The sequence below is a fragment of the Lupinus angustifolius genome, chromosome LG19 (assembly GCF_001865875.1).
Source record: "Lupinus angustifolius cultivar Tanjil chromosome LG19, LupAngTanjil_v1.0, whole genome shotgun sequence".
NCBI lineage: Eukaryota > Viridiplantae > Streptophyta > Magnoliopsida > Fabales > Fabaceae > Lupinus > Lupinus angustifolius.
In genome coordinates, this window is record NC_032027.1 from 17,836,932 (window position 1) to 17,849,764 (window position 12,833).

Here is a 12,833-nt window from a genome sequence, read left to right on the forward strand (position 1 = left end):
GATAGCACTTCATAATATTAGTTTTGTTGATTTGGAATTTGGATTGAAAAGCATTGTTTTGTGTGAGTGATTCTTGATAATTGAAGTGTTTAGTCTCAATTTTGGATTAAAGGGCATTGTTTTTTGTGAGTGATTCTTGATAATTGAGGTGTTTAGTCTCAAATAGTATAACAATTTCATGTCGAGTCTGATTAATCAGATAATTGCGATGTTTTACTCGAAACTCGTTGATAAAACATCAAAGTATGGTGTACTTTTATTCAACACATCTTGTGTTTTGTGATATAGTTTGGCCAAAAAACTCGGTCGTCCAATTTATGAGCAGTCCTGATCGTTTTTTAATTTCCCTTTTGCGGCAGATTATGTCATACTCTGGTGGTTGGCGAGACTATAGTAGCAGAGGTTCTGGCTACTCGAGGTTTTTCAATAGTTCTCGTGGAAGATGGAATGAAAAGGATTGGGAGAAAGATGTTGACAACTGGAACAAGGATAAGTTATTTGTTCATCCGAATAACCGTAAGTTTCCTGGCTATATGGATAACGGATCGGCCAATTGGTTCAAGAGGGATCAGATACGACATTCACCATCTATGACTTATGAGAGAAGGTGGAGAATGCGGTCTGCTAAAACTCCACGTGGTTTAAACAATCCACAGCGAAACAATGACAAGCTTAAAACTAGGTTTGAAGAGGAATTTCCCTTACTTGGGGATAAACAAAAGCATGATATTTCAAGATCAGGAAGAGTGCTATCTTCTCACTCGAGTAATTCCTCGCACGGTCTTCCAACTGATACTTCAGCAGTAATTGTCAGCGATAGTTCGACCAAAGCATCACTTGAGGTTCCTGCAACTGTTGGAACCAATGGTATAGCTACAAAGCTGGATCAGCATACCATTTCGGCAAGCCCTTCTCCTATCGATCCAGGCCTCAGCATGGCTGAGACTTTGGCCCAGGGTCCTTCTCGCTCTGATACACGCTCACATGTGAGTTTTACTTTGAATCCTGATTCAAGCTCAGTATTCATTAAAATGTTTTGAGTGCTCATGTGGTATGTTTCAAAATGCAGGAATCTGTTAGTACCGAAAAGCGTGAAGAGTTGGCTCGTAGGCGATCTCGAGCATTAATTCCCATGATACCTTACAAGCCAAGAATTCTGGTAAAGTTGCTTTTTAATTCAGTTATTAAAGGTTTTTGCTATTCGTTGATCTTATTTTCTACGCATTCGAGTTTTATGTGCTGCATCGTGGTTGAAGTTCTCTTGTGAATCTAAAATACTTTCTGTATTCTTTTTCCATGTTTTAATTGTAGCTATGATGAACTATTTCGAAAGTGTTTCCTTTATGATACTTTCTTTTTATAAGATACCACTTCTGTTGATTTTAACCCTTTCTATTCTTGTAAGATTTTCATTAACTCTTGAGGTGTTACATATTTTACCAATTGTTAATGCGAGGCTTTGTTAGATATTTGGCCTATACTTGATACCGCATTTATATGCTTCTTTCGTTTCCTTTTTGAAACATTAGGGACCCTCTTTTTCTCAGCCGATGTGCCATGAACTTGATCCGTCTAGTATTATGTATTTTATGAACATGATGCTTACAGCTTTCATATTTTTCCTATGTAGCAGTTATCAGATATACGTCATATCGGAGAATTCGATACAATTTAGATACTTTGTCTATTTAGGCTTAAACCTTTTTATGAATTTTCCTGTATCAATATATCCCTATCGTGTTGCATCTGTGTCCCGTATCCATGACCACGCTTCCTAGTCTTTGTCGAATCCTCTTTTCTGACTTGAATTGTATCGTTCATATCTGTTGCACATGCACGACCTTATGTTAGCTTGATCAACCCATATGCATTATTAATTCACTATATCTTTCTTCAAGTTCTGCCACTTACCCTTTGTATATTCTAACTTACAATCTCTGTGATACTTAGTGTCTTCGGTTTCGATTACTCGGAAGTAAATAACACCAATTTTTTTAAACAAGTCTTGTATCAAAACACATAATGTGTTACTAACTAACAAACTATTTTCATATTCATATATGTTGTAGGTTGATGGCCCAGAGTTCAAGACATGGAAGCAACATTATCCGCCGACTCATTCTCCACATGGTGGTAATACAAAGTTGAATGGTGGTGCCTCTTCGGCCGAAAAGGATAGCGCGAATCCTGGTGGAAAGAACTCACGAAACATTACAAGCGCTGCGATGACAACATTGGAGAAGAAGCCTACTCCTCAAAGCCAAAGCAGGATTGCTTTCTTTAAGAATCTCTCTATGAAGAGTTCCTTGAAAAACTCTTGTCCTGATCCTTTCTCCACTGCCATTACTACGCCTTGCGCTACGGAGAAATCTGCAGTTGTGACAATGAACTCTGGAGATGCGCCTTCGATGGAAAACAAAATCGAAACCTCTGCCATAAATACCGAAAATAATGCAAATGCCTGCTGTGAACATTTGAAATCTTCAAGCAAAGAGGCTCAGAACTCAGTTCTCTATCCAGAGGAGGAGGAAGAAATCGCATTTTTACGTTCGCTTGGGTGGGAAGAAAGCGCCGGAGAGGATGAGAGCCTCACAGAAGAGGAGATAAGAGAGTTTGTTGAAAAGGTTAACTATTCTTTTAGCATAGATTCTATTTAATGCATTAATTTTATAATGTTTGGAACTGATTTTTTTTTGCTCCCTATGATTCTTTCTATGCTTTTTCATGCAGTGCAAGTTGCAGCCCTTGTAAAGGGTGAGGTGAAGCTCCATCAAGAATTCAAGATTTACATTATCTGCTATATTCTAAGGATAATTGTAGGATTTGGAAGCAAAAAGTGATGTATAATTTGCTTTGTTTATTTGGATAGAAACATGTTTAGCTTCAAGGTAGCTGCTATAGATTATAAGATTTTCCTTTTGTTAATGACAGTAGTATAAAATATCAATATAGGTTATATTACTTATAGGTCTTATTCTTGCTTTTTCCGGAACCCTTTTAAATAGATCATGAACCATTTTGACCCTATTCAATTGATACCAAACTTAATTTGGTAAGAAAGTCATATATACGGTTGGGGACAAAGATGATTCTAGGGAAACTTAGTTGTTTTGAAAGATGAGTAAATGTGGACCTGCTTAATGCGGGGAAAGATTTAAACTCGCGACCTCATAGCATAAAGGATCGTGAATAAGGGCGTTCTAGTGCGTTGTAGATTCTTATCCAAGACTTGTATCATTTGATAATGTCATCTGAATCGCTAGAAACATGTGAAGTGTATGGTTAGCTCAATAACGAAAGTTTCGTAAGGGAACTGGAGCAGGCTACTATGAGACAAAAGATCTTCTTTCTACATAGATTCGATTCGAAACTATGATATGTCCAAAGTCCAATATTGAAATAATTTCAGAGGTTTTCCTTGACTTTGTCTGTGTCAACAAACAATTCGAAATGCTAATGGAAAATAAAATTAAATATACAATTATATTGTTTAATAAAACAAGTTTAGTGGATAAAGTCTACATCTCAAGCAAAACCTTATAGTAAGTAATATCATATACCTTTTTATCAATTTACAACTAGCACATAAATAGCACTAGGCTATTCTCTTGAGTTTTTCTCATTTTGGTAACATGGGACTTTATTCAATCTTATAAATGCAAATGAATGAACTAGAATGAGATGGATTCATGGATCATATATCTGTGTAATTAAGTTTAGTCTGTAGTATACCAAATCTGTACTCACTTGTTTTAGGAACATATATCTCAAATCTATAGCACTAAATTATACTACATTTTCACTGGCTCAAATCTGAAACATGACTTTTTCATACTAAATTAGCATTGTTAATAATTAATATCAGTGACTACTTTGATTTGTTTGATCATAGGTAGTTAATGAACTGTGGTTATGGACTATCAGCTGACATCAACAGTATTTAAAATTATTACGGAATTTAGATATACTCAAGTATTAGACCCTCCAGTACTGGAATGTAATGTGGAAAAGAAATTTATAAGTTTTAAAATTATTTAATTTAAAAATAATTAAAAATTCAAACCCTTAAAAAAATCGGTGTCACGTGTCAACATCTTTATTCAGTGACGGAGAGGATCTACATTTTTGAGATGATGATGAGGCAACTTCCCTACTCTCAATTGGAAAGAGTATCTCCAACATTTCTTAATACAATCTCCTTTATATTTTTTTCCATACTTTTGATTGATTTATTAGAGAAACCACTTACCACTCCATTAAGTTATCCGATACATTTTTGTTTGTTACAACAGATGCAAGCATTGCTTATGAAACTTTATCAAAACATGCCAGAGATTTCATTCTGTTAGAGCATCTAGAGAATAACATTTTCATTTTTATTTGTATCCTACACATTATTTTATAATTTATTACAACTCTTCACGAAATAAGGAAAACATTTACTTTTTTCTCACAATGACAAATATCATTTTTATTCTTATTTGGGTTTCACAACATCTACATTTTTTCACATCATCTACCTCTCTCCTCAGTTTCCTTTTAGTTAAGAATAACTAAAAAGTGTTCTTATTTAAGAACAAAAGTCAGAAAATAAGAATGACACAATGAAAAATAAAGTAAGAATGTTCTTATTAAGAACAAACTTAAGCAACACTATGGTTGCTTGAACCCATGTAAACAACCAACTTCGGCTTAGTTATTGGATTATCCATTTGTTGAGACATTTTCTATCTCTAACTAGTCATATTTTCTCAGGTGTTAATATTTTAATGTCTTGAGACTACTTCTCACCTAAATGGATGGATCATTCAACTATAGATGATCCATCTCTATCACCTTCTATGTTTGCTTAATGGTATATATAATCAGCCCTAAGTTCGGATAAAAGATGAAAGTTGTGTTAAATAGTCAACAGTCAACGTAAAAATTTCTCGAATCTATATGATATAGATTAACAATATAAAATTATCCCTCTAACACTGCCTCTGGGAAGGTCAAATCAATGCTGATGGCAGTCCTTGGCCTCTGCTTTTTCATCAAACACCCACCAAAACAGTTATTGGTTCTTTTTGGTCACATAAAAGTTGCTTTATGCTCACTAGATCATATACAGAGAGGTCAATATTGTTCTTCTAATTCACATTCTGCACTCTAAAGAGTGCCCAAGCTAACTGTCATCACTAGTAGTTATTCATACTTTAGGCATCACTGCTTTACATGTAAATAGCTATAACAAAAAACAGAAAGAAAAAGAAAAAAGGAAGTAGAATCACATTGAAAGAGAAGCAAATTAATATTAGGTTTTTTATTTCTCTTTCATTAGAGTTACAGTGAATGTTCATCAATTCACGTTTTGAGTAAGAGAAATGTTATATCCTCAAATAAATTCACCTAAAAAAACTAGCAAGTTGGAATAGTTCAATACATTCAATTTTGTCCTCTGAACTCATGTTTAAAAAACTATGAATAATACTAGACACTCACATAATCTAGCTAGAAATTTTCATATGGTCAAGTGATCACTACTACTATATTACACACCAAGCAACTACTCTTAAATCTGGCTGAATTTTGTCAATTCTAGCCCAAAATACTTAACTTGTTTTCTCTGGTTGACGGTTTGTATTGAATATATCACCAAACTGAGCTGGGAATGAACTCTTATATGCATCTGAGACAGCAGTTGCAGTTTCCAAGAGTGTCTTGTTCATCTCTGAAATTTTGGAACCCACATGTTCTTTGTACTTTGAGACTGAATCAACCAATTTAAAGAGTTCTTGAGCACATATTTGAATTTCTTCCTCACTTTGTTTAATTGCTTCTTGCAGCTTTAATTCGGAGGCCTTGACAAAAATATAGCAGCTTTATTAGAAACAATATTATCACATAAATGAGGTTAGCTTTAGGCTCTAACCAAGAAGTTATAAATCCATGTTACTGAAGAAAGAAAAACCTCTCATGTGTCCATTTTAAATGTATGTACTTACTATGTATGCCGATTTCAGCAAATAAAAAAAGAAGGTATGTGTTTCAGATTGAAATTTTCATGTTGCTAAGGCTAGGGGATAGTTATTTTGGCTTGTTGATGGCTTTTGAGTCAGCTAGAAGTTGCACAAAGACCACAAAATAGGGAAACATAACACAGAAGCAGCAAAAGTAAAAGACTAGAGCAACGAATGTGCTTAAAATGCATACTAGAAATCACCATATGTGCACTGCATGTAATGTCAACCTAAAAAAACTAATTGAAACACATCATCAAAAATGGGTGGATAAGAGTTAACAAAAAATTAGCTTACAAGTCATGTGAAATTAACGGATTAATATGGAACTTACAGTATTTTAGCATATATCTCCAAATTGGTTGAAACACAAAAGAGATAAACAATAGACACAAATTCTTAGCATCTCAGATTCAATTGATTATTGAAGAAATAAATAACCAAGGAATTACCTTTAGAACATCGGCTGCCTCTCTTTCCATAATGTTCAAGTCATGAACTGCTACTTGGACATCTTCCAACATTGTCTTAGCTTCAGCAGAACATCTACTTTTGTAGTCTTGTGCTTCCTTCTTTTTCAAGTTCAATTGAGCTTCCATCTGGTGGATAAATCAACAAGTAGCAGAAGAAGAAACTTAGTCGCAAGGCAAGAATAAGATTACTGTTTCCAATACTCGTCTAACTCCTATGAAAAGTGTAAAAAAAATTGCTGGATAAAAGGAAGAAAGAAAATCACAGTAGAAGTGTGCAACTGTGCATGACTATCATCAATACAGTCCAGAATTCTACCATTACTATTTAACAGTGTATACTTTTTTGGTCACATAATGATATTGTCCACATTAAACAAGTAGCAGAAGAAAGTCAAAAAAAGTACACACAAGGCAAGAAGATTTCTGTTCTCGATGCCCATATAACTTCTATGAATGGTGTAAAAAGTATTGCCACATAAAAGGAAGAAAGAAAATCACAGCAGAAGGGTGCATCTGTGCATGACTATCATCAATACGATTCGGAATTCTACCAATAAAATTTAATAGTTTTATTTTGTAACTTACAATGATATTCTCCACAATCCACTATACTTTTTTTATGAGAAAGAAATATTTATGACTGGACCATCTTCCTGCTATTGATTATGCAACAATGAACAGGCATGGAGTGATACTTAAGTCATAGTACAAATAAGATGAGTGATTTAAATTAATGAATAAATACACATGATAAGTGGTTACTAGCTAAAGACCAGTAAAATATGTTGGTCCATAAAAGTTATAACGCATAAAACAAACACTGCCCTCAATGCAACAACGCTGACCCCTCACCAGCTCCAACATTCCAATTCCTTCATACCAGCACCACCACCTAATTTTAATTCTGGCCCGTCATTTGAATTTTGCTAATATTTTAGCTTTGTAATAGAACAGTTCTCTGAATTTCTTGGAAAACATGGAAGTTCATTATTATCAATGTCAAATTGTCAATCATCTATCCAGATCAAAAATTTTATCTATTTAAGCACTTGAACATCAAGTTAAAATCTAGACTTGGACACTGCGTAGTAGACATAGCTAAAACATACAGATCAACATCATTTTATGAAGAGCCTTAAAAAAGATGTACTCACTTCATCGATGCTTGACTGCACTGCGGCAATTTGATTTTTTTTCTCCTCAAGCCTAACAACAATTTCATTGAACTTTTGCTGATAGGAAATCAATTCTTCTGATTTCCCCATAGAACTCTTCTGGATGTCATCAGAAAAGGAGTTAAGTGCAGGCTTCAGTGTCAACTTGTGATCAATACCCATTATCTCGGCTGGAGTAGTGCCATTGGAATTCAACTGATACTGAATACCATTACCAATCTTCAGCCTAGAAACACAAAGATTGCTTTTTGTGAGAAACAGAGGATATTCATTTTAGAATTAAGGGGCATTTCAAAGAGCTTATAAAGATCTCATTTGGTCTTATTTTATATCATACAAACACACATTTTAAACTTTTTAGAAGAGCTTATGACCTTCCTATATAGGGGGCATTTGGGTGAACTTGCAGAAAACATTTGGACTTATGGGAATAACTTGTTTGAATAACTTTCAGGAGAAGCTTATGAAAATAGCTTATAACCTTCCTATAATTCATTTAGAGGTTAATCCAAAAAGCTTATTGAAGAAGCTTAAGATAGTAAGCTCTTTTTAGCTTATTTAAAAAAGTCTTCTTGACTAAGCTAATTACCCACACACACACACACATAAGCTCTCATATAATAAGTGCTTAATTAAACTATTTACCCAAATGCTTCCTTAATTCTAGAGATGCCTAACAGAAACATTTACTTCATTTCAACAATACTACCAGATGTTATGAATGTAAGCACTATGACAAATTCCTGCATATCATTATATGAATGTCATAAGCTCTTTATATGATAATGACAAGTTAAACACCTACATAATTGCTTGCTTATATGATAAGATAAAGCACAACTAAGCTGTATAAGCTTTTCCAAACGCCCTTCACTATATCATGTTATAAATGCATAAAATTTACCTCTTTAAGGATTGATTGCAATCCATTGCAAGGGCCTCGAGATCCTTGAACTTATGACCAAGGCTTGTATCAAGGTCCCACGACTTATCCTCCCAGGCATTCCTAGCAAGCTCGGCCTCGCCAATATCCCTCTCAACTGCCTGCAACTCCCTCTTCATCCTCTCCACATCCCTCGCATTAAATGTCTGCGACTCCACCCGCCTCCTTATCTCCTCATTCTCCTCACTTATCCTCCCATTCTCCTCCATCTTCGCATCCACCTCCTTCCCCTTTTCCAATATAACCTTCTCCGTCTGCTCAATCCGAGACATGAACTCCTCAATTATCTTATGAAACTTATTCACATCATCCTCCAACAAAACCTTCTCCTTCTCCAACGCCTCTTTCCGCGAAGGCTCTGTTCTCATCCTCTCCAACTCCCCCTCCAACCTCTTCACCTCGTCCATCGCAGTCTTAACCTTCTCCTCAGCAATCTCCCTCTGGTGCACCAAATCAGCCCTAACATTGTGATCCAACTCATCAACCGCGTCATCATCGCCGTTAATAAACCGTATATAACTGTTAACAGTGTACTGATGAAGCAAATTAGTTTCAACCATAGAGGACATAGTGTTCGTAGAAGAACAAAGGTGGTGATCGAACTTCGCAATTTGAATGAGCCAGTGAATAAGAGCAAGGAATGTAGGCCATTGATGCGGTGCAGCCGGAGTTTTGAGAATGGATTTGTTCAATTTGAAAGGATAATTGAGGCGTTTGAGAAGAAGAGGAAGATCGTCTTCGAGTTTGTTGAAACGGAAGTTGAGAAGATCAAGGAGAATGAATCTGAGGGTTTCGTGAATATCTTTAGCGGAAGGGAAAGTTGATTTGAAAGCGATTGGGAAGTTATGAGAAGAGAGGAATGAGTTGATTGAAGAAACCGCTGATTGTTGGAAAGAACGGTCTTTGTAGAGATCGAAGGAGGAGGAACGAGGGCCTACGCCGGCGGAGGAAGGGCGGCTGCTAGCGAAACTGGCGTCGGAGTCGCGGAAGTGGTGGTTGTGGTGGTGGTGGAAGTCGGGAGGAGTGGGTGGTGGAATGAATGAGTCTTTGGGTTGGCGGCGCGTGGGTCTCATTTTCGTAACTCCGGGAGTGAGTGAGTGAGTGAGGTTTTGAGTGGTTTCGGATTTTCGGTTTCCCGCTTCCACTAACGTTATTAGAACCCGTTTGATGGGCCTATAGAGCCCAATAACAATGTTTTCACTATGTTTAGGCCCAATCTGTTTCGGGTTTTCTTTCTCCTATCTCCTCGTCTCTCGTGGTAAATAGTTGATCCCTTTCGGATTTCGTAACGAGAGTACATCTGTTTTCCACAGTTTGTATCATTGCATGTGTTATGTTTGTGGAGGGACTCAAACTGTGAGACAACAGATGTTTACCCTTTCGTTCGTAGTTGGCCCTTCCAACATAACAAGTGTTACTCCCATAAGTAAATCTTTGACATTTTGATCATTTAGAGGATCTAATAGAATCTTATATTATTAAAACAACATCTTCTTGTTCGTAATATGCTTCACGTTTTATTCCAATCAATTGTGAGACGTACGATGGAATATTCATTGGTATTTTCGTGGCATGCACGCTCTAAATTAGCACGTGAAAAGGAACATGATCCCTTCTCTGACGAATTTTCGTTTCCTTTTTTTAATGTTTATTCCATGGATGGGAATGGAGAGAGAGAAAAAGAGAGAGTATTTTATAAATGACTACTAAAATCATATTTGTGTCATTAAAAATATGAGTAAAAATAATAATTTATTTCTTTATTCCAATACTTGTTCAGTTTATACATAACTCGAATCTTTTATTATTCCATTCCCTTCTAGTCTTCTACTGCTTCATAACTACTCAACCAATTTTCCCCTTTCTCTCTCTCTCTCTCCTGGTATGATATTCGTCCATATGCATAAGTAATGGAATAGTCTTCTTTTGAAAGGAAAATTTAGAAACAGATACCCAATTGACTCTACTTAGTAACTTGAACTTCAAGTTTTGTTTTTTCTTTATGGGCATTCTGTTTTCAATTTTTGTTATTGATCACTTATTAAAATAACATGATTGGATCTAAGATTGATGGATGAAGAAGGTAGCAACATGTGCTTTCTGATCATAGGTCCATGTTCTGATTACTATTATTAATATCTCTTATTTGCTTTCTCTATTGTTTGTTCAATGTATTACTACTACCAAATGCAATTTGGTCTCTCAAACTAAATTTGTAAGTTAGTGAGTTTTTCAATATCCGGTGTTATGTTTTATGGACATCTTATGATGTGTTGCAGATGTTTGGATTTCACCATAGAAAGTGATCAAATATGTTTACAGAATGAGTGGAAAAGTGATGTTTTCTATTATTTCTTGTTTGTTTGTTGGATGAATTGGATTTCTATTCTCTAGACATTCATTTTGCCTTTGTGAATTTTGGATTCTGCATCATTTTCACAATCATTGCTTGTGGCATTTTTTGAATTGCATAAGACTTAGGATTATTTTTATGTATTCACAGTAACATTTATTGTAGTTCACCAATCCAGTCACTGATTTATTTCAGTTTACTTGTAGTATGACACTAATCTTTTGAAACCTTAATCAGAATATCTTAATGCTTTTTTTGCAGCTTAAATTCCAGGTTCTGTTCAAACTTTGAAAATGGCAAGAGGAAGCAATGCACAACGCCGAATTGCTTCTCGTCATTACAGACCAACTCCATACCCGCTGCCTCCTCGCGAAAGGGATGCTTGTAAGGATATACGCCGAAAGAAGTGCTCTAAAGTCTTGGATAAGAAAGAGTGGAAAGATGTTACATGTTCTGTGTGTATGGAATACCCACACAATGCTGTTCTTCTCCTTTGCTCTTCTCATGACAAGGGTTGTCATCCCTATATGTGCGGAACAAGCTATCGTCATTCTAACTGCCTTGATCAATACAAAAAAGCTTACACAAAAGTGATCTCATCAAGCAATGGACAGCAGCATCGGCAAGGCTCGATTAATAACCAAGGTGGACTTCAGGACTCAGGCTCCCTTCGTGGGGAGAACGAAGTCTCGAGCCTTTCTTGCCCCCTATGCAGGGGTCAGGTGAAAGGTTGGACCATTGTGGAGCCTGCGCGCGACTATCTGAACACGAAGAAAAGAAGTTGTATGCAGGATGACTGCATGTTTTATGGTAATTACAAGGAGTTGAAGAAGCATGTGCGGGCCAAGCATCCCTCAGCATGTCCACGTGCGGTCGATCCTGACCATGAACAGAAATGGAGATTTCTTCAGCGGGAGCGGGAGCGTGAGGATGTTATCAGTACAGTGACATCAGCCATGCCAGGGGCAGTGGTTCTTGGAGATTATGTTATAGAAGGACGCCGAAATATTGACTTTGAGGGTGATCTAGAGGAGGAGGCTGCTCATGATGCAGCAATAGGTACAGACAGATATGGAAGAGTTCAGATTGCTGTCGAAGCTATGAATATCTTACTCCTGGTGGATTCGGTTCGACAAGGGAGTAATGACAGGAATGACCTTAGTAGAAGAGGGTTGAGGCAAATATCAGGTCAGAGTGGGACATGGCATGCCCCTCCTCATGTTGAGGATGATGATAATGATAGGAACAATGAAGGTAATGATGATGGTGTATCTCTGATTAGCCATCTCGGTCGCCATGGCAATGGCCGAGTTTTATTTGGTCGCTCAGGCAGGAGGAGTAGACAGGGGGAAGCATATAGTTGAAGATTGCTTCAGAAGCAGGAAGTTGGTAAACGACAAGCTCGGGAAATCCCTAAATATATTGAACGACTTTATAATATTTTATCATAAATATTATATTGTTTTACCTTGTCTATGTTGTAATAGTTTCTTTTACATGTACATTTCTAACTTTCACTTATGAAAAGAATTATGTGAGGTCTTTGACCTCAAATTGGTTACCACTTACCATGTAATGAACCCATTGTTGAAGAATTACTAACAAGTAGTTCGAAGGAAAATAAAAATAGAAGCATTTTACCATTAAGTTCTACTACCTCTACTCATTTTATAAGATTATTTTGATATTTTAATATTTATTTTATTTGTAGGATTTCTTCAAAGTTTTATGCACATTAGTTGCTTTTTTTATTATTAAAATGGCTTTATATTAATTGAACTCTACTTTATTCATACACAATGCAGACTTTAACAGGTTTGAAATGTTATCATGACTAGAGTGTGGTTCACAAGGAACATGAAACCTTCTAACCTTGATGCAATACAA

The 12,833-nt window shown here is 36.1% G+C and overlaps 3 protein-coding genes across 5 annotated transcripts; 2 read left to right on the plus strand and 1 right to left on the minus strand.

Annotated features, from left to right (window-relative positions):
- Positions 363 to 2,751, plus strand: LOC109334035. Its single transcript, XM_019569608.1, has 4 exons — positions 363 to 986; positions 1,070 to 1,159; positions 2,070 to 2,624; positions 2,731 to 2,751. The coding sequence occupies exons 1-4, from the start codon at positions 363 to 365 to the stop codon at positions 2,749 to 2,751; spliced, it is 1,290 nt and encodes a 429-aa protein (XP_019425153.1).
- Positions 5,338 to 9,735, minus strand: LOC109334887 (kinetochore protein NDC80 homolog). Its single transcript, XM_019570878.1, has 4 exons — positions 8,555 to 9,735; positions 7,630 to 7,876; positions 6,455 to 6,601; positions 5,338 to 5,843 (listed from the first exon to the last, which is right to left on the minus strand). The coding sequence occupies exons 1-4, from the start codon at positions 9,664 to 9,666 to the stop codon at positions 5,595 to 5,597; spliced, it is 1,755 nt and encodes a 584-aa protein (XP_019426423.1). The 5' UTR covers positions 9,667 to 9,735; the 3' UTR covers positions 5,338 to 5,594.
- On the plus strand, positions 10,371 to 12,398 carry LOC109333710. Of its 3 annotated transcripts, none has more exons than XM_019569262.1 (2): positions 10,371 to 10,475; positions 11,208 to 12,398. In XM_019569262.1, exon 2 carries the CDS (start codon positions 11,240 to 11,242, stop codon positions 12,308 to 12,310), a length of 1,071 nt encoding a protein of 356 aa, XP_019424807.1. In that variant the 5' UTR covers positions 10,371 to 10,475; positions 11,208 to 11,239; the 3' UTR covers positions 12,311 to 12,398. The 3 variants fall into 3 exon arrangements, with proteins under 3 accessions (XP_019424807.1, XP_019424808.1, XP_019424809.1); XM_019569263.1 differs by lacking the exon at positions 10,371 to 10,475 and adding an exon at positions 10,545 to 10,563; XM_019569264.1 differs by lacking the exon at positions 10,371 to 10,475 and having other exon boundaries at positions 10,616 to 11,553; positions 11,593 to 12,398.

Coding starts and splice junctions, on each gene's coding strand:
- LOC109334035 (XM_019569608.1), top strand. CDS start 363: ATGTCATACTCTGGTGGTTGGCGAGACTATAGTAGCAGAGGTTCTGGC. Junction 1,160..2,069: donor CTTACAAGCCAAGAATTCTG/GTAAAGTTGCTT, acceptor TATATGTTGTAG/GTTGATGGCCCAGAGTTCAA. Junction 2,625..2,730: donor TAAGAGAGTTTGTTGAAAAG/GTTAACTATTCT, acceptor TTTTTCATGCAG/TGCAAGTTGCAGCCCTTGTA.
- LOC109334887 (XM_019570878.1), bottom strand. CDS start 9,666: ATGAGACCCACGCGCCGCCAACCCAAAGACTCATTCATTCCACCACCC. Junction 6,602..7,629: donor TGCAGTCAAGCATCGATGAA/GTGAGTACATCT, acceptor TTTATCCACCAG/ATGGAAGCTCAATTGAACTT. Junction 5,844..6,454: donor AGGCAGCCGATGTTCTAAAG/GTAATTCCTTGG, acceptor ATTTTTGTCAAG/GCCTCCGAATTAAAGCTGCA.
- LOC109333710 (XM_019569262.1), top strand. CDS start 11,240: ATGGCAAGAGGAAGCAATGCACAACGCCGAATTGCTTCTCGTCATTAC.